Here is a 24,821-nt window from a genome sequence, read left to right on the forward strand (position 1 = left end):
GATAAGTGCATGATGTGTGACACGGAGTGGGGAAGACAGGCCCAAGGGGGACATGGGGACCTAGGGGCAGGAAGCAGAGCATGGGGTATCTCAGAAAATGGGGGAAACCTGAGGCAGGAAGGCCTAGGCTGGCCTTCCCGGAGCCTTTCTCACTCCGTGCTCTGTTTAATGACCACATCAGGACAAACAGGGGATGGGGGGCGTTAAGTGAGGATATCTTGCTTAGTGGGTATCACATGTGTCAGTAATGAGCAGACTCCATTATGATCATAGATGGAGGACTACCTGTAGTACATTTTGCTTCATGTTGTTGAGTTGGCCATTATTCTGTCAACTTGGATGCCCCCTCACTTTTCCCCAGACTCTCAGTCTCTTCCTCTTCCAGCTGGTGAGCCCACAAGGGACAGCAGAAGTACTTATTACTAATCCCGATATATGTGACATTATACTCTGCATTATCAGATTTCATTCAATTTCTACTTCTTTACTCTGAGGTCATGCATTAGTTGCTGATCTTTATCTGTATTGGCTATGCCTATTGATTGCAAGTCATCAGCAAAATCTGGCAAACATTCATCATAACTCAAAGCCATTAAAAACAGTGAAACTGCATTTAGATTAGACATCTGCAAGATTTTAAAAACTCTCAGAGAACAGTACATTTTATCTACTGCAACACCTTGTGCACAGTTTCAAAATAAGGCTCATAAAAACAGCACCTTTTTTGCTAGATTTTGAAGAGTTATTTTTAAAAGCTGTATTTGAATGATCTCTATATTTCCTTTTTTAAGATATATTTATTTAAGTTTTTCTGACTATATTATCATATTTAAAATTTAGGCTGAAAAGTTGTTTTTAAATTAATACTTTATAAAAGCCTTTTTCAAAAAAAAAGCCAGAGAAGAATCCATCTAGCTCCATTATTTGAATGGAGGAAATTGGAGGAAAGCAAATAGCAAAATGGAAACTCTGTGGTCCAATTTTCTCCAATTTTAAAGGTGTAGGGGGAAAAAAATAACTCGTGTGGTATTCTCAATCTTTCCTACTAAGTGAGGGTGGGATGTGAATGTATGTGTTTTTATGTTGGAGAAACATCACTTTTGGAGAAGGACATTTTTAATTTAATAACTATGGAAATGGCACCCAGACAAAGGATTACATAAATTTGAATAGGATAAATTATTTTAAACAGCATGTCTGCCTGTCTGCCTACCTACCTACTCTGCACTTCTTGATTTTCTTCTTGACATTTAATTTCTGTAGTCTTTTTTCAGTGTTCGGAAACACAAGGACACTGAATGGACACTGGGACAAAAGGTTTCCAGTTAATCTATCTCCATTTTCTACCTCCTGTAGACCAAAACAATGTGCAACAACCTATCACTCCAATTTTGTCATACCATGTGCAGCATACATCAAGCTTATATGCTTGGACTATACGAAAGACCTTTAAGCGAATTGATCTGCGGGTCAATTACACATTCAGCAAACATGTATTTATAAAACCATGACTATAATTCAAGAGTTTGACTACATATTCAATTTTTCTCTTGGAGTTAACAAAATAGCTTCATCAAATGCTACTTCCCATTAAGGCTCTCCATCAGTCTTCCACCTGCATCCACAGATTCCACAGAACTGCATAATATGAATATATTTCCTTGAAAATAAAATAGTGGCTAAGATTTTTTTAAACTTAAGTTTCTTATAGAGGGGCAAATGTAAGTTTTAGCAGAACCCTTCATTTATTACAAGCTTCAAGTATTTATTAAAGCACAGAGGCCAGAAAAATGACTGGGTGCAGCTAAGTTTCTACTACTACCAGAACCTTCCTGATATTCCATAACTAGAACATACACTCAAACTCTGTGAAAGCATTCTAGAAATATATCTGAAGAAATGTTCTAAATTTTCAACCACTAGTTTTTATTCCAAGTAATTGTATAATCAGTCATGCAGTAGACAATAATTTTTATCTAGAACTAAAAACAAAAATAAAAAAGAAGTAAATTTTAAACATCCCAGAAGACAACAAAACTTTCACATTCTTGTCAAATGAGCTACACAGATGTATCCATCAAGATAATTAAAATGAGGTTTTTTGTTTTTTTAAACATATATTGAATGAAAAACAGAAGAGATTTTCTGATGTCAGGCTGCCTTTTCAATCTGATACTGTCTAGATGCATTAATTTACTCCTGCCAGAAATCTCAAGCCATGCTAAGTAAGAATTCTGGAAAACACAGGCCAACGTATACCAATGGTATGATGTTCAGATTGGCACCAGCGTACTGAATCTAATACTGGAACAGTTCCTGTAAAATATGGGATGCTTGTCAGCACTGCTGTGTCACAGCTCCTGGGATAAACAGGAACTATGAATTCCTGTAGGAATTATGAAAACACAAGTACTACCCAATATTCAGGTCCACTGCTGATTACTGTATTTTAAATATATAGCCAGTTAAAATTCTTTTGTTGTGAGCTGCTGTTTTGGAATTTCAAGCATGACAATGGAAACACAGGTTAGGGTGAAATTTTACCTCCAACACTTAGTAAATACACTTAAAGGGACATGTATTTTTTTTTGGGGGGGGGGAATAATTAATAAACTATAAACTGCCAGATCCAATGGCAAAGCTGAAAAAAAATACACAGAAGCAGGTAGTTTTGCTTAGCAATCATTCGTTCAGCAACAGTTAGAAGTTACAATGGAACTGAATGAGAAGAATTATGGCCAGTTCTTGAAGTTGATCATGGCAGCACCCCTGCAGTCACAGGATTCCACTTTGGGTGCTTGACAATTGGCACACAATTTCAACAACCAGAGTGTCCTACAGATATGTGATTGTCATTTGTGGCCCTTAGTGCCATCTTCCAATAAGCAACATTAATGAGAAACATTACACTTAATGATTGCAACTCAAACTGCTGGAGTAAGTCAGCGCAATGACATGGTTTGTTTTGTTTTTGCTTAACAATAGTATCACTTAGCGTTGGAATTCCTGGTCCATATTATGGTCATTAAATGAGTTTAGTTTTCAAACAAACCATATTTCACTGTCACAGATAATCTCTAAAATTTTAAAAGATGACTAACAAACACCATAACTGTTTGCTGGGTCAGATTGCATCCATATTTTCAGGTTAGAACAGACATGTCAAACTCACAACGTCATGTGATGTCGCGCAATGTATCGGAGCTTTTTCCCCATTGCCGGCACGGTTTCGTCATGACAAATCCGGCCTATGGGCCAGCAGTTTGACACCCCTGGGCTAGGATGCTGATGTGTATCGGTTGGTGGGAAATTCTAGACGTCCGCTCAAGAGGATGCCTGGGCATGATTTTGGGAAGTATGCTGAAGACCAAAGGTGCGAAGATGCAGTATGGATTTCCTTGTCAATGCAGAAGTCTCTCAGAAAAGCTAAACATGATAGAAGGAAAACAGATCAAAGGCTTCACAAAGCAGAGAAAAGTCAGTGTTGGAGTGCCTGAAAGACGCAAACTGCCATTAATCCAGTGTTTCCCACCAACCTTTGGATCTTTAACGTGCATGGACTTCAACTTCTAGAATTGTCCAGTCAGCTCTGATGTGTGAATGCCCTTTCTTAACTCTAAAATTAGGAAGACAGTAACGTTAAAAGTAGAATACGTCTAGTCCTCAACTTACAACTGGTTGTTCTGTGATTGAAGTTATGATGGACCCACCCACTCCCAAATGCTACTACATCCGGGCTCCAGAGTTCTGGCAACTGCACACTTCCCCAATCAGCTCACCTTTACGAATGATTGCTGTATTCTGTGGCTAAGTGACCACAATTCACACCATTTCCCCTCCCCCCCGTTTCCAGCAAAATATGCCCACAGGAACACATTAATGGCCACCACATTCACCTAATGAACATAGTGTTTGCTTAACGACTGTTATATAACAAGACATAAAACTGGTTTTGGCCACATGGTGCCTAGACTTACAACCATCATGACTTAGAAATTCCAGGCTCCATTACAATTGTAAGTCGAGGACCACCTGTAGTGCATAAATTCACATCATAATCTATAAGCATATTTTCTCAAAAATGCTTTGGACTGAAACCTTGCATGGATACAAATAAATAAGTAAATAAATATAGGGGGGAAAGCTCACTTTGCAATTTGAAAAGCAAATGACTTAGCTGTATTAACACGGCTCGAGATAAGAGAGGAATTTGGAATAGAATGAAATGCAATTAGATCATATGTCAAATGAGGATAATCAAATGAAAATGCTCAAACCTCTCACTTGGTATGCTCCTTAATAAAAGGAAGAAAAAAAAACCTTGTTGTCTCACACCAAATTTCTATTAGATCCTAAGAAAACATAGAGAAGCTGCCCATTATTTTGCACAAATGTGCACATCTAAACAAAATGTAGAATATCCTTAATATAAAAACATCACATTATCTTATCAATTGGTACCATTAAAAAAATCTATGGAAAACACATTATTAATGTCTCAATTCTCCAGCTCCAAAGGACATCAGGAAACAGAGGGAGGAAAAGTCTTATAATCCTCTAAGGATTAAAGAAATGAACAGCAAATTGACTATTTTACATTTGAATTCCACATCTATTGTTCAAGGCTCAGAACACACTACATGGGGAATGGTGTGCATGTGGAGTTGTTCTATTTTTTAAAAAAAAGATGTTTTTAAATTGTGTGGTATATTATTCCATAAATCCAACTTCTGAAAGTTACAGTTCAAATACAGCTAGTTCTCGACTTATAACAGTTCGTTCAGTGACTGTTCGAAGTTACAACAGCACTGAAAAAAGTCTCATGATCATTTTCAGATTTATGATCATCGCAGCATTCATTCCCATGGTCATGTGATCAAAATCTGATGCTTGACAACTGACTCATATTTATGACGGTTGCAGTGTCATATGATCCCCTTTTGCAAACTTCTGATAAGCCAAGTCAATGGGAAAGCAAGATTCACTTAGCAATTTACTATCTTAACAACTGCAGTGATTCACAACTGTGGCAAGAAAGATCATAAAATGGGGCAAAACTCTTAGCAACTGTCTCACTTAGCAATATAAATTTTGGGCTCAACTGTAGTCATAAGTCAAGGACTACCTGTAATAGATTGAAGATAAAAAATAGAATAGAAAGTATTATATGCTTTATTGCTTTTGAAGTTTTACATTACCACAAGGGCAAAGTTTAGCATACTTAATTAGTTAAGCATGAATTCCAAACATCATGGATGGCTACTGAAGACTATAGTCAATTATATTTGACCCTCTTCTGGATTTTTTAACTGACAGGTTGTAAGTATAGGACAATCTTTGCCCTAAAAGGAAATAGCATTTCTAAAAAGGCACTCTACATTTAATCAGGAGACAAAGCAAAAGGAATTATGAAGCAAAAATAGTGTCTGATAGCATAATAAATATTTATTGACCTATTATCTATTTATATAGGTACCTGTACGCTTCCCTTTCTCAAAGGCTCAGGGATTTTAACCATTAAATAAGAACCGCTTTTGTAAATAGGATTTTTTCACTCAAACTATGGATTTCTTTTCCAAGTCTTTCAAAAGAGCCCCTTAGTGTTCTGAGCTACAGCACAAAAGCCTGCTCCACCAGGATGCACTGGGAGATTTACAGTCTTCTCAGCAGTGCCAGCCTGATCCAGTCCTATGTGAGCTTTCTTTTCGCTTGGCCTTCTCCTTCCTCACCAATCTTGGTCCTTCTCTCTTCAATTTCCAGAGCTATTGTGCTGATGGACTCTCCTCCTCCTCCTACCATCTCTTTTCCCAATGTAACATGAAGCCCACTTGTTGCATGAAGGAATGATTTGGAGAAGACAACACAAAATGAAAGGATTAATCCTTTTCTTCCCAAGAATTTAGTATTTTAGTATTTTTTCATCAGGGTTTCTTAGCAAAATTACTTGTGATACTACATAGAAGATCACAAATGATTGTACAGATTTTATGAATGAAAGAAATGTAGCTAGTGAAGTTCAGTTCCCAGTAAAATTAAATATCATGATTTTGTATTGTAGCTGGAAATCAAAAGTGTAAATGCTGATAATGACTCTGCTTAGCCAGAAGGTTCCATAGATGTAGAGGTAGCCATTGTTTACATTCAAAGGCAGTCTATTACGGCTGAATTCATTAAAATCCTCTCAAAAGGTTTTTGTTCTAAATATACCCACGTGCTAGTTTTAGAAAATTCAATAAGAAGGAACAGCATCATTAAATTTAAGCTTATATTTGTAAGGCACATTTAATTAATACTCTACTACTCACATTTTTTCTGGATGCAATTTTCACCAATAAACTAGCCCTAAATTCAGTTTTACAAATTTATTTCTGCTATTAGTTAAGAAATTGCTACTTTAATTGCTGTTTCATGTTTCTTTGGGCTCAAATGAATGGATAATTATTAATCAAACACAATCTTTATTTAATCTGAATTAATTTAAATTGTTTAACATTATCTTTTTATCACTTTGTAAACTGCCCAGAATTGCTACAAGATAGGTTCCATATAAATTTAATAAACAAACAAGTAAACAAATAGATTAATTTGCATCTATCTTCCAATGCAATATCTTTACTTGATTATTACACTCTTTTGGTAATGTATCTTAAAACTGTAGCAAAAATAAAGTCAGCCCATAAAAACGTGTCTGGCTCATTACAGGTAGTTCTTAACTTACAACAGTTCATTTAGTGACAGTTCAAAGTTACAACAGTACTGAAAAAAGTAACTTATGACAGTTTTTCACACTTATGACTACTGTAACATCCTCAGGGTCACATGATCAAAATTCAGAACGCTTGGCAATTGGTTCATATTTATGATGGTTGCTGTGTCCCTGGGTCATGTGATCCCCTTTTGCGACCTTCTGACAAGCAAAGTCAAAAGGGGAAACCAGATTCATTTAACAATTGTATTACTAACTTGACACCTGCAGTGATTCACTTAACAACTTTGCCAAGAAAAGTGGTAAAATGGGGCAAAACTTGCTTGGCAAATTTCTTACTTAACAATGCAAATTTTGGGCCTAATTGTGGTCGTACGTCGAGGACTACCTGTACTGTAGACAAGGGCAACATCTTAACAGTTTTCAAGTTAGTCTTTTCTTTGCAGTTTCCCTTATCAATCTTTTTTTTTTGAAAGACAGTCTAGGCATCAAATTCAGTACTAAAGGTTTTTTAAAATTAATTTGTACAATTCCCCCTTCCAATATAACAGGGGTGTCAAACTCAATTTCATTGAGGGCCACATCAGCATTGTGGTTGCCCTCGGGGGGGGGGGGACTGGTGGGTGTGGCCTACTGGGTGGGTGTGGCCAGAGTGGGCGTGGCCTACTGGGTGTTTATTTATTTTTTATTTATTAATGGGACTTATATCCCGCCCTATCTCCCGAAGGACTCAGGGCGGCTAACAATAGCATATAACAGAAATTAAGATAAAATTAAAAAAAAATTAAAAAAAAATTAAAAATTGTAAACATAATTAAAATGCCTGTCAGTCCAGGTCAGCCAGGTGGAAAAAGAGTGTTTTGAGGCCGCGGCGAAAGGACCGGAGATCTTGGGCCATCCTAAGCTCAGGGGGGAGCTGATTCCATAGGACTGGCGCTCCCACAGAGAAGGCCCTTCCCTTGGGGTTCGCCAGCCGACATTGTCTAGCCGACGGTACCCTGAGGAGGCCTTCTCTGTGTGAGCGTACTGGGCGATGGGAATTCGTTCCCGGTAGCAGATGGTCCTGCAAGTATCCCGGGCCTAAGCCATGTAGGGCTTTAAAGGTAAGTACCAGCACCTTAAATCTCACCCGGAGGGCAACCGGTAACCAATGCAGCTCATGGAGCAGAGGTGTTATATGGGAGTATCGGGGAGCTCCCATCACTACCCGTGCAGCTGCATTCTGCACCAGCTGAAGCCTCTGGGTGGTTTTCAAGGGCAGCCCCATGTAGAGAGCATTGCAGTAGTCTATACGGGAGGTAACGAGTGCTTGGGTGCCCTAGTCTTAAAAGCAATCTTAAAACCAAAGTATATATGGGCTTATGCACATCCTAAATCTGAGTTTCTTTTAATGCAAAGTTTCAATATTTAAGCCTTTGTTTGATTTATTAAACAAAGTTAAATATCTTCCATTAGACAGAAACTCTTGTTAATTTCTTATTTACAGTTCAGACTCTATTGGCTTTTATTGTTAAATATTGCATACAGACACAGCTTGAATAATATTCTGAAGTCCTAGATTGATCCAAATTAATTTAATATATACTGCTAATCTAATATTTTTACTTCAGTGTTGTATTAAAAAAATAGAGGGAATCCCCAAAAGCATGAATAATGTACCTTTGTTCTCTACGTATCAAGATGTTAACTTACCAAAGATATACTATTAGTCATCGACTTATAAATACAATTGAGTCCAAAATTTCTTTGCTAAGTAAATAGTTAAGAGAGTTTTGCTCCATTTTACGACCTTTCTTGCCACAGTTACAGACTCCCTCTAATTTAGAATTTGCAGATAGATACCAAAGAAACCAAGGGAGACTTTGGGATAGCAGCAAACATTCAAGAATCTTTATTAACAAATTGTCCCCTAATGTACTCCCACTGCCAGAGGGTCGTTTCTCAATCTGGTGCAGTGAGCACAAGCAGTGAGGATGGTCCCTGAAATTCAAATCACAAGAAAGTCGGTATTGCAGTTCAAATCTCCATTCCCCCACTCTTTGGAATGCACTTTGGATGATTAACAAGGAAATAAATGTTTGTATCTATATTCATTGGGGGGGGGAAGGGATTACACATAACTAGACAGGCACATAATAGAGGATGCACATGGAAAGGAATGTGATATTGCTGGCTGTTTGCTTAGTGTGCTTGTGGCAGGGAGTGATGAGCTAATCAGAAGGCAAAAACCATTAACTAGGAATTTGTTAAGGTCTGATTAATTTCATGCACCAGCACAATTAACTGTAAGCCATCCTGGTCCAGTGACTGCAAGAACATCTCAAGCTATATTATCCCCACCTCTATGCAATGTCAGAATGGAATATTTATTTTATCCAAAACATTCCACTTTCATCTGTCCAACAACATTATTCCAACAGTTTGCTGAATCATCTACCCAGTCTTTGACAAACTTGGGACCAGCATGCGTCTTCTAAGGAAAAATACTTCCTCACGGTCTCTTCTCATTCATACAGTATTACTCTTGTTCTATGTATCCCCTAGGGCAGTGATGGTGAACCTTTTAGACACTGAGTGTCCAAACTGCAACCCAAAACCCACTTATGTAGAGTTGGGTGCCAGGTGGGCGTGACCCATTGGGTGGGCGTGGCTGCGGTGGTCATGGCAGACTGGGTGGGCGTGGCCACCTTGATGTTGCTCGTGGGGACGCCTGTGGGGACCAAGCAGGGTTGGGGGAGATCCAGGGGGTCTTAAGCGGGTGGGATGGTGGGCAGGACGCTCGTCCAGTGGGGTGAGGCAAGGTGAGGCAGGGGGGCAGGGCAGGGGTGCCACTGCCACAACGCAAGGCGAGGCAGGGGCCGGGGTGACTGCTGCCTGACACCATTGGCCCCACACACACAGCGAGTGCATTGGGGCCAACTGTGTCCCATCAGCAGCCACAGCCTGCCAGGCCCTCAGTTTCGGTGCAATGTGGCTGTATACCGGTTTCTTACCACCACCCGGCTTGTTCTGCAGCCTCATGGCAACTGCATTGGACAGGAGGCGGCAAATGGCCAGTTTTGGCCATGGGGGGGGCATGAAATCGCTCTGCAGCCCTAGATCTGGGCAGCAGAGGCCTTTTCCAGGCCTCCACAGCCAGATCGGACCACTGGTGCGCTGCAAAATCGCCCCGCATCCATGGATGCGAGCTCCAGAGGCTAGGAAAAGGCCTCTGCTGCCCGGATTGGCCATGGGGGTGGTGCAAAATCGCTCTGCAGGCATACCTGGACTTGCGCTGGCAGCTCCCTCTACCAGCCAGCCCAGATCCACCCAGCTCTTGCAGCTGCTCCCTGACTCCTAGTGCAGAGAGAAAGAGAGTGAGAGCACAGACGCACGTGGAGAGGCGGAAGGGAGCAGCCTGACCCCGCCTCTCTCTGGGGCGATGGCACGCATGCCCACAGGGATGGCTCCGCTTGCCATAGGTTCACCACCATGGCCCTATGGTAAACTCATGAACACTGATATCAGACAATGCAAGAGAGGGATGTAAATCCTTTGCCATTATTTTGTTTTGGGGTGACTTCTTAAAGCACTGCATGTCTTATTCTTGCTTGATTTTTGCAAGATGACTACCCCTGAGAAGAATAATAATTGTGTGCATTTTTCTCCATTTGTAGACTGTCTGCCTGACTGTGTTTGGTTAGAGGGCAAAGCATTAAGCAGTGATTTTTGCAGACTTTATGAACCTGAACAACTCTTTCTCTGAAGACCTCTTCTGAGTTGGGTGTGATTCATGAAAATGCTCTCATGTAAAGCAGATTGTGATGGTGGCAACAGCAAAGGATCTAAGCTTGATACAGTTATTAAATATTAAATCAATATGTGATATAGTTAAGTGATTATATTAATATGTCAATTTTTATTTTTGTTTACTTATGGAATTACAATGCTAAAGCAATCAACGCATCCTATTATTTTTTCATTTTTAATAATCTTTTCTACATTTCTCTTTTTAAAACTTCAATAAAATTAAATATGTATACAGACCCATAGACAGATTGTTCTCATTTAGTGACTGCTTTGTTTAGTGAACTTTCGCAACAGTTATGGAAAAATAACTTTACAATCAATCCTCCCATTTATTGCCTTCACAGGACTATAAAAGAAAGGAAAGCTAAAGTAAATCATAAGGACAGTAGCAATTTCACTTCATGTCCATTTTGTTTAAAGACTGAGTTGCTGGTTGCAACTGTGGTTGTTAAACGAGGACAACTTGATATACAAAGGTACAAGGACAATATAAAATGTTTCTAGTACAGCACCCATCTTTTTTATAAGGTGAAGAAAGCATAAAACAATGAAGAATCTGAAGCTGAACTCTCCACACCAGTAATTTTGAAGGTAAATAATTTAAATGAAAAAAAAAACAGGTAATGCGTAATTCTGATGACAATGCCTCCCCCCCCCCGCCAGTACTTAAGTTGTTTGTATAGATTCACTTAATTCTTAGAATGCCATTAACAGAAACTATTAATTTGGGACAAGACTGCTTAACAAGAAAGGAGCAAGACAGATTACAAGGAGTTTTTACGAACTTGGGTGCTGTCCATTTTTGAAGCCATTCTATAGAAAAGTTAAAAAACAAAATCCTACCATTCTCACCAGTAGGTATTCTCTATCACCCTTAAATATAAAAACAACATTATATACCTGTTTTCTTGCTGCACCAATAGAGAGGATACATTGGAACATTTCTACTTTCAGGCTGCAAAGGCATGTAACTGTCTCAAAAAATAACACAATAATTTTAATTCCTAAGCTACAGAAAGAAGTTGCTGTCTTGAAATAGAAATTATTAAATACCTTCCTTACATACACACATGACCTTTCAACATTGGAGAGCATGATAAAAGAAGCAAATTGATATGGAAATAAATTTCCATTTAAGCATTTGAGACCAAAAACGCTTTAGAAGTTTAAAGGAAAGTATTAGCTCCTTGAATTAAGTTTGGCAGAGAGCTAATATTTTTTCCCCTCCACAACCAAATGAAGAAAAGCTTAGAAATAATTCCATTGTGGAAGTAGATAACAGCAATAGACTCAACAGCCTATGTTGAGGGGATCAATTCAAAAATGCTGAAATAGATTGCTTTTTCGCATGGTTTCTATTAACCTCACTCATGGCTTACCCTGCAGATTAATATATCTAAAAGGGATATAGAATTCAGAAGAATGCGAATACAACCCTAACAAAACTTGACTTTCTGAAGATAGCTGAAAATGAACTCTAGGCAATATGCAGAATTTTCATATTGAGAAAGAATGTAAAAGTAATAACTGAAGAAATTTAATTTATTCCAGCTATTGCAGTGTAGTGAAACCCTGATTAACCAGACATTGTTGCAAAGAACTTTCTGTCCCAACAACATCATTAGTAATGATATCTTTATGGAAATATTCCAAATTGCTAGAAAACAGTTCTCTTCAGTTTAATGGACTTTCATAAATAATGGACCCCTCTTCCCACAATACAATAAAGTTTCACTGTAACTGTTACCTTTCTTGTCAGCAGAACCATGTCTTCAAACCCTTTTTGAAGAGGCCAGGAGATAGGGGCCCCACTTCTATGCTGGGAGAAGGATCTTCTTGGAGCCCACTTGCCCATCAAAATTCTTTAACTGATGAAGTCAATAATATACCTTCCCTGCCTTATTGGCTGGGGTAGGCTGATGTGAAGGAAATAAAATGGTTCCCTAGGTAACCTGGTTGCACACCATGTAGGGCTTTAAAGGTCATGAACAACACCTTGAATTGAACTCTGAAACAAGTAAAGGCAATACATGCACCATCCTTGAGGCACCCAAGATTGCTTCTGTGGCTGCATTCTGCACTAGCTGAGGCTTCTGGATACTCTTCAAGGATAGCCCTATGCAATAGTCCATAGTCTGCATTGCAATAAACCATAAGGGAGATGACCAGCCTCTTGATCCAGGAAGGAGCATAACTGGCACATAATTAGATAAAGGCCCTCCTAGCCACGTCTGCCACCTGCTTCTCAAGGAGTCCAGGAGGACCTCCAGATTACACATAGAGTATGTCTTGAGAGGTGCAACCTCATCCAAGATCAAAGCTGATAAAACCCAGGATACAGAGGAGCCCCCTACCTACCAGCTATTCCATCTTACAATTATTCCTCATCCAGGCCACCACAGCCTTACAGGCACTACAAAAAATATCCACAGTATCACTTAATTCACCCTAGACAGAGATGTCTAGTTGGGTAGTAAAAGGTAAAGGTAAAGGTTCCCCCGCACATGCATGCTAGTCATTTCCAACTCTAGGGGCCAGTGCTCATCTCCGTTTCAAAGCTGAAGAGCCAGCGCTTGTCCAAGGACATCTCGGTGGTCATGTGGCCGGTATGACTAGACGCCAAAGGCGCACGGAACGCTGTTACCTTCCCACCGTAGTGGTCCCTATTTTTCTACTTACATTTTTATGTGCTTTCGAACTGCTAGGTTGGCAGAAGCTGGGACGAGTAACAGGCGCTCACTCTGTTACGCGGCACTCGGGATTCGACCTGCCAAACTGCCAACCTTCTAATTGACAAGTTCAGCATCCTAACCCACTGAGCTACTGCATCCCTTAGTTGGGTAGTATCAGCATACTAATGATGTCTCATACTAAGGTGATAGATGTTCTAATCCAGCACCTTTGTGTAGTTTTTAAAAAGGTCCAGACAGAAACCAAGCCTTGTGGCAACCTACACAAAAAGGAGTCATGGGCTGGACCTTTCACTCCCTACCAATAACAATTGGAACTGGCCTCAGAGGAAAGAGGTGAACCAGCATAGAATTGTGCCACCAACCTCCAACTTCCTAAGTTCACCCAAAAGTATCAAAAGCCATCAAGAGGTCAAGAAAAGCATGGATGCATTATCTCCATCCTGCTCCTGCCAGAGATCATCCAGAAGTGTGACTAGTGCTGTCTGTGTTCCTAAAACCTGACCAAAAGGGATCCAAATAATCCATGTCATTCATGATCCTCTGAAGTTGTACTTCTACCACTGTCTCAACCACCTTCCCTAAAAATGGGTGGGAGACTGGATAAAAATTGTCCACAATGGTAGGCCCAGTGATGGCTTCTTGAAACGAGGGCACACCAGTATCTCTTTAAAAAGAGCTGAAAAACATCCCCTCAAGGTTGAATTCACCACTGCATCAAACCCACTCACGTGAAGCTTCCAGAGCAGCCTTGGCCAACCAGGAGGGACACAGATCTAACTTACAAGTTAGTTTGCAGTCTGACAGATCCTGTCCATTTCTTCAAGTCCAACAGCATCAAGCTGTTTCCAGATAATTAGGTTAGTTCATTCCCCAGGCATCTCCACAGGGCTTGTCCCATGCTTGGCATACAAGTGGGATCAGGTCAGAGTGATTTTATCTGCCAGATGCACAGAAAATTTTCCCGTGCAGCCCTGAAGGTAGACCTCCCGAGAACCTTGCTCAACAGGAGTCAGGTGATCTTACACAGAGGGCCACTGGGCAGTATTCTACAGATGCAATAAGAGCAAAGTTGCTGCTCTTACCCCCATGAGGTAGGCCTTAATAATAGCTTTAGCTCATGTTTGATCAAATTCACCCTCATTTTGTTCTAGACCAGGAGTATTTAACCCAGTCCCGGACATCTAGTAATGGGATGTAATTAAAAATATATAAAAAGGACCTTTGCTCCAACACTGGAAGTTTTTAAGAAGAGACTGGACAGCCATTTGTCCGAAATGGTATACGGTTTCCTGCCTGAGCAGGGGGTTGGAGTAGATGACCTCCAAGGTCCCTCCCAACTTTTTATTATTTTTTTATTATTATTATATTTTTATGTGTCCCAAAACAATTCCATTTCACTCAATGAGGCCCAGAGAAGCCAAAAGTTTGGACACGCTTCATTTAGATGTCACTTGGTCCTTGGATCTTTATTGCTGAGGAGGGCTGATTATGCTTCAAAAAAATAATTCAGAAGAAATGCTTCAGAGCTTGTACCAGTATAGCAATAGGTAAGCTACATTTTTTAGACTTCCATACAAGAAAGAAAAAAATGCTGCTTTAAGAAATCAATCCATGTAACTTTTAAAGAAACAGTATCTTTTCTCAGGTTCACACAGAATCCTAGGAGAGAAACATTTGCCACTACCTAGGATTGAACTCTCAACCTTGCGAATGGAAAGCGAGGGTCTTCACCACTAGGCCACCATGCTACTCGCAAATATGACGTCATGAAGGGCATCTGGCCAGTAAACACTCAGCTCCATCCAGTCACCCCAACTCTACCCCGAATCAAGAGGTTATGTGGTCATAAAAAGGTATGCCAATTTAATCAAAATGAGAGAAGTGCTGTTCTCACATGGTATCCAAATACTATCTTTGTAATTCTTTTTAATGTACAAAACACTACTTCTTCCCTCTTGTTAAGTACAACTACGGTTTTGCAAATGCTTGCATCTTCCAATGAAACAGAACTGCAGAAAACAAAAAGAATCTATTAACTTTTTATACTATTGGAAGTAGCAAGAGAGGATTTATCACAGATCAATCCAATTCCTCAGTATTTTCAAAAAAGCAATGGCATGGAATATAAATAATACCATAATTGTTTCAGAAAAATGTTTCCTTATATGACACCACCTAATTCCCAGAGGAAAGAAAGAAGAGAATAAGATGTATTGTATAATAACAGTTTATAAAATTACCTTGCATTACCAGTAATATAAATCTAGAAAGACTTCCTGAGATACAGGTTTCTTATGTTAAGGAGAAGAAACCCAAGAAAAATATTGTATGTTTATAGTGTTCTGAAAGCTTGATTTCAACTTCCTTTTTTAGAAAAAAATAAATGAATTCATAAACTGAATCTAAGGAAGATAGTGCCAAGTTTAAAGCTTCTCATGTAGGAAAAAAATAAAGTATTTGTCATATAATTGTAACAGTTTGAATGTAATCCTTTGGATAAGAAACATGCAATAAAGATTGTTCATTTGAGAATGTTAAATATATCCTTTGGCATGTAGACTGCACTAAAATCTGAATGATGCAACTATCTATCCAACCTCCTACTCCAGCTCTAAATATTCTGTGCCTGCATATTATACATGACATGTTTTATAAAGCAAAATAGTGGTAGGGATCTAACACCGGCAGGCTTTTACATTCTCTGAATTGAATCCATCAGTTTTTGTCAAATTCAATGATTTTCAAGTTCATCTCCTAATAAATTTTAATAAGACTTCACAAAACAAATTTCCTGGATTATTCTTACAAAGGATTAAAGGAAAGCCTCAAAAGTTTATATATAATTTACAAATACATTGTGTGTATGTTTATACAGCTTTGGGGCCAATAGCCATTCATATATTGAATCTTTTAGGCACAAAAGTTTGAAAGTTTTTGTTTTGCCAGTGACACAGTTTTTTACTCTTAGACTTAATGGATGCAACAATTGAAAAAAACCAACCCATCAATAGCACTTACATATTCTATTTTAAAGTGAAAGCATCACTTTCTTTATAGGAAAGCATGCATAAATTCCAGATCAAAAGATTATGCTTGCAACAATGTGTATAGATCTTACCTAGCTCATAATTATGTGACATAGTATCTGCTCACTAGTTTTTAGACCCAGACATTCATGTTTTCTTAAATTATTTTAGTGCCTATCCCTTGTCTCCTTTAGTGGAACTCTTACACCAACTTTGTACTCAAACTTTACACTCCTGAAATCTTGAACTTAATGTAAATTATTTAGTTTTCAAACATTGGTAATCGCTTCACCAGAGGAAATTAAAAATAATTCATTTAGGACTACATCACATTGTGCCTTCTATTCTGTGTGTGTATGTGTTTGTCTGTATATAAACACACACATTCACACGCCATAGCAGGACAATAATTTTCTTTTTTTCAATGTACACTGGACAATTGGTGTTCCAATCAAGAGTTTTCAATGTCCAATATTTTTCATTTCAAAGATATTTTGTTACAGTCATTTTCTTTTTTCCAGAAAGCACAATCTATTATAATTTAATAAGTGAAAACAATATTAATACAAAATTATTTCTTTACACCACAATTTCAGACAGGATAATACAAAACACCTGTAATATAAAGGATATCTCACAAAAATGTGCCTGAATTCTAATGTATAATAATAAAGCACACATTGAACCAGGTAAGAGTTCCAAGCAATGTCTTTACACCTCCAAAAGCTCCATCACCCTTCGTATTTAGAACCATATAGTCATAAACAGAGGTTGGATGCAGTTCTGTGAACTAGAAGCAAAATAATACTAAAATATTACTGCAAGACAAGAAAAATACCTTAATTAAGTCAAGAGTGAATATTTCTGATATACTAAGACCCCTACACTACACAGAATTACGAGTGAGACCCAAACTACTGTGGATGCTGAAAAGAACGTATTTCCTCACAAATTATTAAAAATGACTTTGGGAATGATGAGGTAAGGATGAAAGAATCAGGTGCTGCCCAACCGAGGCTGCCCAGTGCTATTTCTCAAAAGGCACTATGCAGCTTTTCCCTTCAACTGATATTGTCTGTAAAGAAAAAACCGAGAGCAATCATGGCCAAAGATAGGTGGTGGTCAAATGGAAGCCAATGTCATCTTGAGACATCATAAAATCCCCATGCATGACCCAGAGCAATAAAAACCTCTACCAGAACCGGGAACTTTTCTTTCAGTGTTGGTGCAGAGACCAGGAGAAGTCCTTCGGCGTTAATGAGGTCTATTTTGCATAAAAGACACTGCAGACCCAGACAACCCTGGAGTGGTGCAAGGGAGACGGCTCCACATTCTCGTGGCCAGAGACCAGCTTCTTCTGCCTGTGCACACGACGCTCTTCCAACCAGGCCAACTTCTTCTAGGACCCCCCAAACGTTGCTACCTTTCACCCTATTTGCTCCCCAATACCTGTCACCCCGGGAGTCCCTCCCAGCCTCTCCCTTCCCCACCCTTTTCTCAGCTGCCGCGGCCGCCTTCGCAGCCCCATTGCGGACACCCCACCCACTCAACCCACCCAGGCTCGCGCGTGCGGATGAAATGCAAGCCGAGACTCGAGGGGGAAAAGCCGCCCCGAAGCTTCCTTTACCTTGGTCTCTTTGACGTGTTGCTTGATGCCCTCCGGGTACCACTGGACTCGCACGTACCCGCGGCGGAGGGGGCTCCCGCGACTCTCCTCGCCCCCGCCCGGGCCCCCGGACTCGGAGCCGCCCGAGCTGCCGGCTCCTCCTCCGCCGCCCCCGGGGCCGCCTCCCCCGGGGCCGCCAGGGCCTCGTCCGCCGTCCTCCTCCTCCTCCGAGTCGGAATCCTCACCGTGCATGACACGGACTAGGCCGAAGCGCACCGAACCCCGATACCGGCCGGACACCAGGTCGTGAGTGAAGAGCAGCCGCTGAAAGCCGGCGGCGGGGGTTGCGGCGGCCGGCGGCGGCGGCTGAGCTCCTGGCGAGGCGGGAGAAGCAGGCGGCTCCGCCATGGCGCGCGCCCCGGCGATGACTGCGGGAGGGAGGGAGGGAGGGAGGGAGGAAGAGGCGGCGGAGCTGGAGAAAGAGCGGCGGCGGCCGCCGGGCCCACACAACGCAGTCACCACCCGGCGAGAGGCGGGGCTAACCCCTCTGGCCCCGCCTCCCTGAAATAGCGCCCTGGCCGCTGGTTGGGCGGGGCAATAGGTGGTGCGTGCGGCGGGGGCGGAGCTCCCGACCAAGCTGAGGCGGCCCGCGGGGCGACCCCGGCTTAGGGCTGGAGAGGGAAGGGAAGCGGCGGGCGGGAGAAACGAAGCGGGGGGGGAAAGAAAGCTCGAGGGGCAGCCGCGGGGGAAGAAAAGGGGGCAGCCGGGGAAGCCCTCGAAGCATCCTGTCTGCCTGGCCCAGAGGAGACTGGCGGGTGGGATGGAATACGCCGAGAAGAAACCGTCCCGGGGGAGAGAAAAAAACAACAACGAAGAAAAGGAGGAGTCGGGAGTTCTCTTGGGTGTTTTATTTATTTATATTTTATTGATCACGTTTGTATTTCATATAGTCGCTTTGGGCGGTTATAGATTTACTTAACAGTCCTGCGGGATCGCAGATCCAGCTCCCCTTCTTCACGCTCAGCTTCTGCTCCTGGGGAATGGTGGAAGAAGAAGCGAGGAGCAGAGTAGCTTCTGTTGGTGAAAGGACTAATGGAAGAGGAGGCTGGGGACAAGAGAATGAAAGTCGAAAGAGAGAGAGGAAGCTTGGAAGGGTTAGATTAGAAGAACAAGCAAAAGGAGCACAACGGGGGAAACCTGGTTAGAGACTTGGAGGTATGTATTTATTTTCTGCTCTACAACTGCGGCAGCTCATTGCAGTGTTCTGCGCTAATGAAGAACTTGACAATCTATAAATAACGTGTTAATAAATATTAACCTTTCTGGATATGGATCACTGCTAGTGTAGGTCAGTGGAAGGATGCCTGGAGCCTCCGGATGTTTCGGCCTGTAGTTTCCATAAATCCTAACTAGAATATTGAGTAATTTTGGAAACTGTTATTCTATTCAAAATATCGGGAGGGCAGCAGATTGTTATCCCCGTTTTAGATTTACACACCACAAGAAGTCAAGGGAAAATTGACACAGGAGTACCTTGGAAATGAAGGAGGTGAAAAGTCAATAAGATCATTGCTGAAAGCAATGCTTCTTGCCAAAATAATAATAATAATAATAATAATAATAATAATAATAATAATAATAATAATAATAATAATAATAATAATAATAATAGTAGTAGTAGTACTAGTAGTAAGAGAGTAAAGTGATTGTTTCAGAATTAAAGTGCATCATGAAGTAGTTCTGCTACTTCCAGAAAATGGAAAAAAGTAAAGAAAAAGAAGATATTTAGTTAAGTGATATTTAACATCAGGTTCTTCGTTTTTTGTAAGAAGCAAATGATACCATGTGACTGTACCAGTGCATTGTAATAATTGTTTAAACATAATATGGGGTTAAATTCATAAGCCACGTGATGGGATAAATACGATTTGCATGCACAATATGTACAACTAAATGCAAGTAAATTATACTTATGTAGTCAGAGAAGAGCCATATTAGTCTGTAGACCAACACATAATAGACAAAAACACTATTAAAAGGCATAAGGTTCCGCTTAGTGTGATGTGTGAAAATGGTGTCTGTAGAGTTCTTAGTGAATAAGATTATGAAACTCTTTTTAGAAATAATGATATGTACTTAACATTGACATCCAGTGTAATGATTATATGTTTTAGATAAATATAGATGAAAGAAAAATACAGTACTTGTAGCAGGAATTGAGGGTAATTTTCAAGTAATTCACATTCATATTTAGAAAATCTCATGTATTCTCTATTGTTATACCATCCTCAAGTTTCTAACTACACATTGTGGAAGAAATACAGGATTCCACATTGCTAGGCTACATGAAGTTCAGAAAATTATTTGGTTAATGACTTAATTTATGTTCAATATTTAATGAAGTATCTTATAATAGTTGCTGTCGCAATATGGCTGCCATGTGAGAGAACATATCTCTGTTTAATCTAGGTTTTCAATAGCTTGGCAGCAGATTGGTTCCTGTAATTTCGAACTGTTACTTGCCATAATTTAGAACAGGAATGGGCAAATAATTTTCCCAAAGTGTCATATAAGAAACTGGGATTGTTATGGACAATCCCCCTTCCCCTGCAGCTGCTGCCAGTGCTGCAAGCTGGACAGGGACAGTCAAAGGGCCGGATGTGGCCTGCAGGCCATAAAATGCCTAGTTCTGATTTGGAATATGGGCCTAGGGAATAACTGATATAATTTAATATTAAGACTCAGTTATTTTTTCTGACCGGGGCGAGCTACAAAGGTGATTTTCTCTTTCATTTCCATCTGGCCTAGTTGTACATCTTGTTATTGGAATTTGTTGCAAAATGAAAAATTCATTATTCCAATTATGAATAATTATTTAAATTTTATCTACATTTTCTCCTCCTTTCCCATACTATAAGCAGCACAAGTAGGGAAAGTGATAGGAGCAAAATATTTTCACCTTACCCTAAAATTTGGAATTTTTGAAATGATATGTTTCCACATAAAATTCAGGCAACCCTTATTCTTAAAACTCTTATCTTGGAAAACGTGCTTGCTCCATCTTGTGGTCATTTGTTTTCTTACCAGAAACATCTCAAGGATTTCTGACCCAATGATTATTTTAAATTATGAGCTGAAATCATTCATGTTTACAGAATGGAAAAGAACACACCAAATAATCAGCTATATGGATGAGGAATATTTCTTATAGAGATACGGAATATTTGCTGTACTAAAGAGATGTAATGTAATTGTTGTAATTGTTAATGGATGAACTTGCTGTCTCAAATAGTCATGATAATTTTTCTGTTTTGCTGGGTATTTAAATTCTAGTTACCTCAAACAGTACTCCCAAAGGCAGTTTTATAAAGATACCCCTAGCAAACATACAATTAGTAAGGAAATACTAATGGGAGCAGGTCAGAATTTTTAACTGTGTTCTGTGAAAATTAAGAAGAGCATCCCTGTTGGGGAATTGCCAGCTAGGCTGAAGGGAGTCATGCAAGGGCCAAGCTTGAAGTTATTGTGTAGCTGCAAACAGCATAAGCATGACTTCTCCCAAAATCCTTATTTGGTTGCAGTCTGGTGAGATTCTTGTAACATAGCTGATAAACAATAAAGTTACAACCTGAGTTGGAGTTCAACCTGGGTTATAGTATTGAGATAGCATTGGTTGCGCTTGTGGCTCAGGGTGAGGTGGTGAATCCATCCTTGATCTCATACGTCTCTCAGTGGCTTTTAATAGCATCAGTTATGGAGTCTTTCTGGACTTGCCTAAGGGATTAGAAGCAAGGAATTGTTTTGTGCTTGCTCTTCTTCTAGTGCTGGCTCCATTTTGGACTGGGAGAGGGTTTAATCCTATGCTTGTTCTAGTTGGGTGCCTCAGGGCTTGGCTCTGTTTCCACTCTTATTTAATATTTGTGTGAAATTGCTGGGTGATGTCATCCATTGGCATCATTGGGAGTGAGATATCAGTATGCTGATTATACTGTCAGGCGTAAACAAACAGCTCCAAACACAGAGGTCCAATTTATTGCTTTATTGCTCAAGCCTATTCACAGAAATCTTCTCAAACTAACAGTCTGCATCTGGATAAAAGTAGGAATGGTTCAATGACATTCAAGGGAGGCTGGACTTTATTCTCTTGTGACTATGTAGAGACTCTTAATTCTCCCCTTGATTTCTCCCCCTTCTGCCAGTCTCTCTCCAACAGATACTGAATTAATATCTCTATCCTTGATTGGATAAATGATGCTGTTGTGATGTTTGCCCAGTGGCTATATGAGTCTGGATGAGGAAGAACAGGCTGCCACTCAAACTTATCAAGACCCAGTGGTTTGGGGCCTCCTGATTCTAGTGATTTTTCGTCTTTTAATAGTCAATGAGATAGCAATCTACTGAAATTTGGGGGTCTTCCTAGACTTATGCTTCCTGTTTGAACAGCTAGTGGCTGCGGAGGGCAGGGGAGGGACAAATTCATTTTGTGTGCCAAATGCTCTCATTCCTGAATTGGGAGGCCCTGATTACATTGACTCATCCCTTCCCAATTGAATCACTGTAATGTGGTCTATGTGGGACTGTCCTTAAAAAAAATACTTAGATGCTTCATCTGGTCCAGAACCCAGTGGTGTGGGCAGTTTTGGGTGCACCAAGGTTTGTCCGGGTTACACTGTTGTTAATGAACTGCACTGGCTCCAATTATGCTTCCAGTGACAACATAAAGTTTATCATCTTTAAGCTGTGCATAAGGCCTTTATAATTGTGCTACGATTCTTTTAAAATTCTGATTGGAGGGAAGAATACTGTATTAATTTATAGAAGTTGTTTTTCTCATTGATTTGTTCATATGTGAAAAGAGCATCCATGTAAATTTTCTAAATAAAAAAATGTTATAATCCATAACAGCATGGTATCCTTTGTGAGATAAATTGTAGGTTTTTTTGTTTAGTCACTATGACTAAGATTTTTTAAAAAAAGGAAATGGATATTATATTGTCCAACCATTACAAAATTTAAACCACTTCTTTCCACCCTTTCTCCAGGTCTCTTTTAGTAGTTATAAAAGGTCAGATTAATCGAAGGTGGTCAGACTCTGGTGACATCTATTTTGCTGCTATAAGCAGGAAAACGGATGAGAAGCAAGTGGTTGAGAAGGCTGAAGGTAGTAATGATATAGTTTGTATGATACGACAATGCAGAATATACAGCAATGAAAGATTGATAATCCAGGGAATTGAAAAAAAGGTTGGGGAGTGTCAGGCTATCCCCAGGGTTTTTTGCTCTCTCTCAGATGGAGTTTTCCTGGTTGCCATGTTAGCAACCCCATCACGTCTTAATGTGTTGAAACTAAATGCCAAATCAATAACTAAAAAAGTTTTCCATTCATAGTTTGATTCTAGATGAAGTGGCAAGCACTTTTAAGGTACAGAAAAGGATAGAAAACAGATTTCTTTAACCTGGCTGAAAAACTTTCAACTACTGGTATCACTGGGCTCTGCTTCTCCTGATATTCTGTTAATATGTAAACAGATTTACGAAAAGTAAATACATAAGATCTGACTATATTAATAGCCTATAAAATACTATGGTGATTAAGTGGTATTTCTCTGCTTTTTCATTGTTTTAGAAATTTGGAATGCTTTAAGGCAGGGGTCCCCAACCCCCGGTCCGTGGACCAGTACTGGGCCACAGCATTCCAGCAACCGGTCCGCACAAGCAAGCAAAGCCCCATCTGCGGGATGCAGGCAGCACACAAAACTATATCCCCTCCGGTCCGCGCAAAAACCTCTCTCCACAGAACCGGTCCCTGGTGCCCAAAAGGTTGGGGACCTCTGCTTTAAGGGAGCGGTCATGCAGCATTGCCAGGCATTATGCAGTTGTGTCATTTCTTATTTAAATTAGATTTCTTGTAATAAAAAATGGAATTAAAGTTGTGAAGATATATAGAAGTCATAAAATATAACCTCCATAACCGCATAGTTTATCACTTATTATGGTCTTCCTTCTCTGCCTTCCAAATCCAGTGAATGAGGCAGCAGTTGCAAAATAAAAGCCTCCTTAGACAGCACCTTCATTTTTTCCCTTCAGTTTGATGTCCTTTTCCCAATAGATGGCGCTCTTAGATAATTTAATATAACACTAAATAAAATCTATGAAAATTATTTTTATCACTCAATTCTCTTGCTTAAAAGGTAGAGCAGGGGTGTCAAACTGCCAGCCCACGGGCCGGACACGTCACACAGAAGCCGCACCCACCCCATTGCCGGCAATGGCAAAACTGTCCCGATACGCTGCGTGACATCACATGATGAGTTTGACATGTCTGAGATAGATGGTCATACACAACAGAGGCAATGCAGTAATATTAAACTAGATAGAATTTAGTGGCAAAGAGTTGAATCTTCTATTTGGGAGATAGTTCTTGGGTTTCTTCAAGGAATTGGCTAATTTCTTTTCAATTGCAATGCTGAACTAATTCAGTTATCTTAGCCTCCTGTCCTATGGAGCCAGTTTAGAAGTCATCATCATGGGCCACATTAAATTGTTACCTTCAGCGTTGTTTCATTTATACAGCTGTGGTATGGCTTGATTCTTGTGATTATTAATATTCTTCTTTAGGACTACAATCTAATACACCATTTTGTAAAAGAAGTATAGTTGCCTCCTTTTGGATTTTCTTTGGTTTAATTTTTGTTTGTTTGGTATATCTTTGTCATTGAATATTAGCAGAGCTTCATATAATTTTTTTGGGTATGTGGGTGTGCACATGCTTTCAAGTCATTTTGATTCCTGACAATTGTCTGGACAGGATCCTGCAGTTTTCTGGGCCAGATTGGAAATGGTTTGCCATTGCCCTCTGTCTAAGACTGAAAGAATGACTGGTCCAAGGTGATGTAAACTTAACTGAAATATAGAGGGAACTTGAGCCAACATAAAACAACATTATCTGATATTTATTTCATGAGAAAGCCATCCAATTTATGCTAGTTTGAAAAAGTTAT

General features: G+C 40.0%; 1 protein-coding gene across 2 annotated transcripts in view; it reads right to left on the reverse strand.

Moving 5' to 3' along the window:
- Nucleotides 1–18,484, reverse strand: part of UBE2O (ubiquitin conjugating enzyme E2 O) — a 76,606-nt gene extending 58,122 nt beyond the window's left edge. For both annotated transcript variants that reach the window (XM_081317319.1, XM_081317318.1), the window contains exon 1: nt 17,842–18,484. In XM_081317319.1, the coding sequence (XP_081173445.1) occupies nt 17,842–18,228 (387 nt within the window). In that variant the 5' untranslated portion in view covers nt 18,229–18,484. The remainder of the gene's footprint in view (nt 1–17,841) is intronic.
- Nucleotides 18,485–24,821: the final 6,337 nt, after the last annotated feature.

The sequence above is a fragment of the Vipera berus genome (assembly GCF_964194415.1).
Source record: "Vipera berus genome assembly, chromosome: 2".
NCBI lineage: Eukaryota > Metazoa > Chordata > Lepidosauria > Squamata > Viperidae > Vipera > Vipera berus.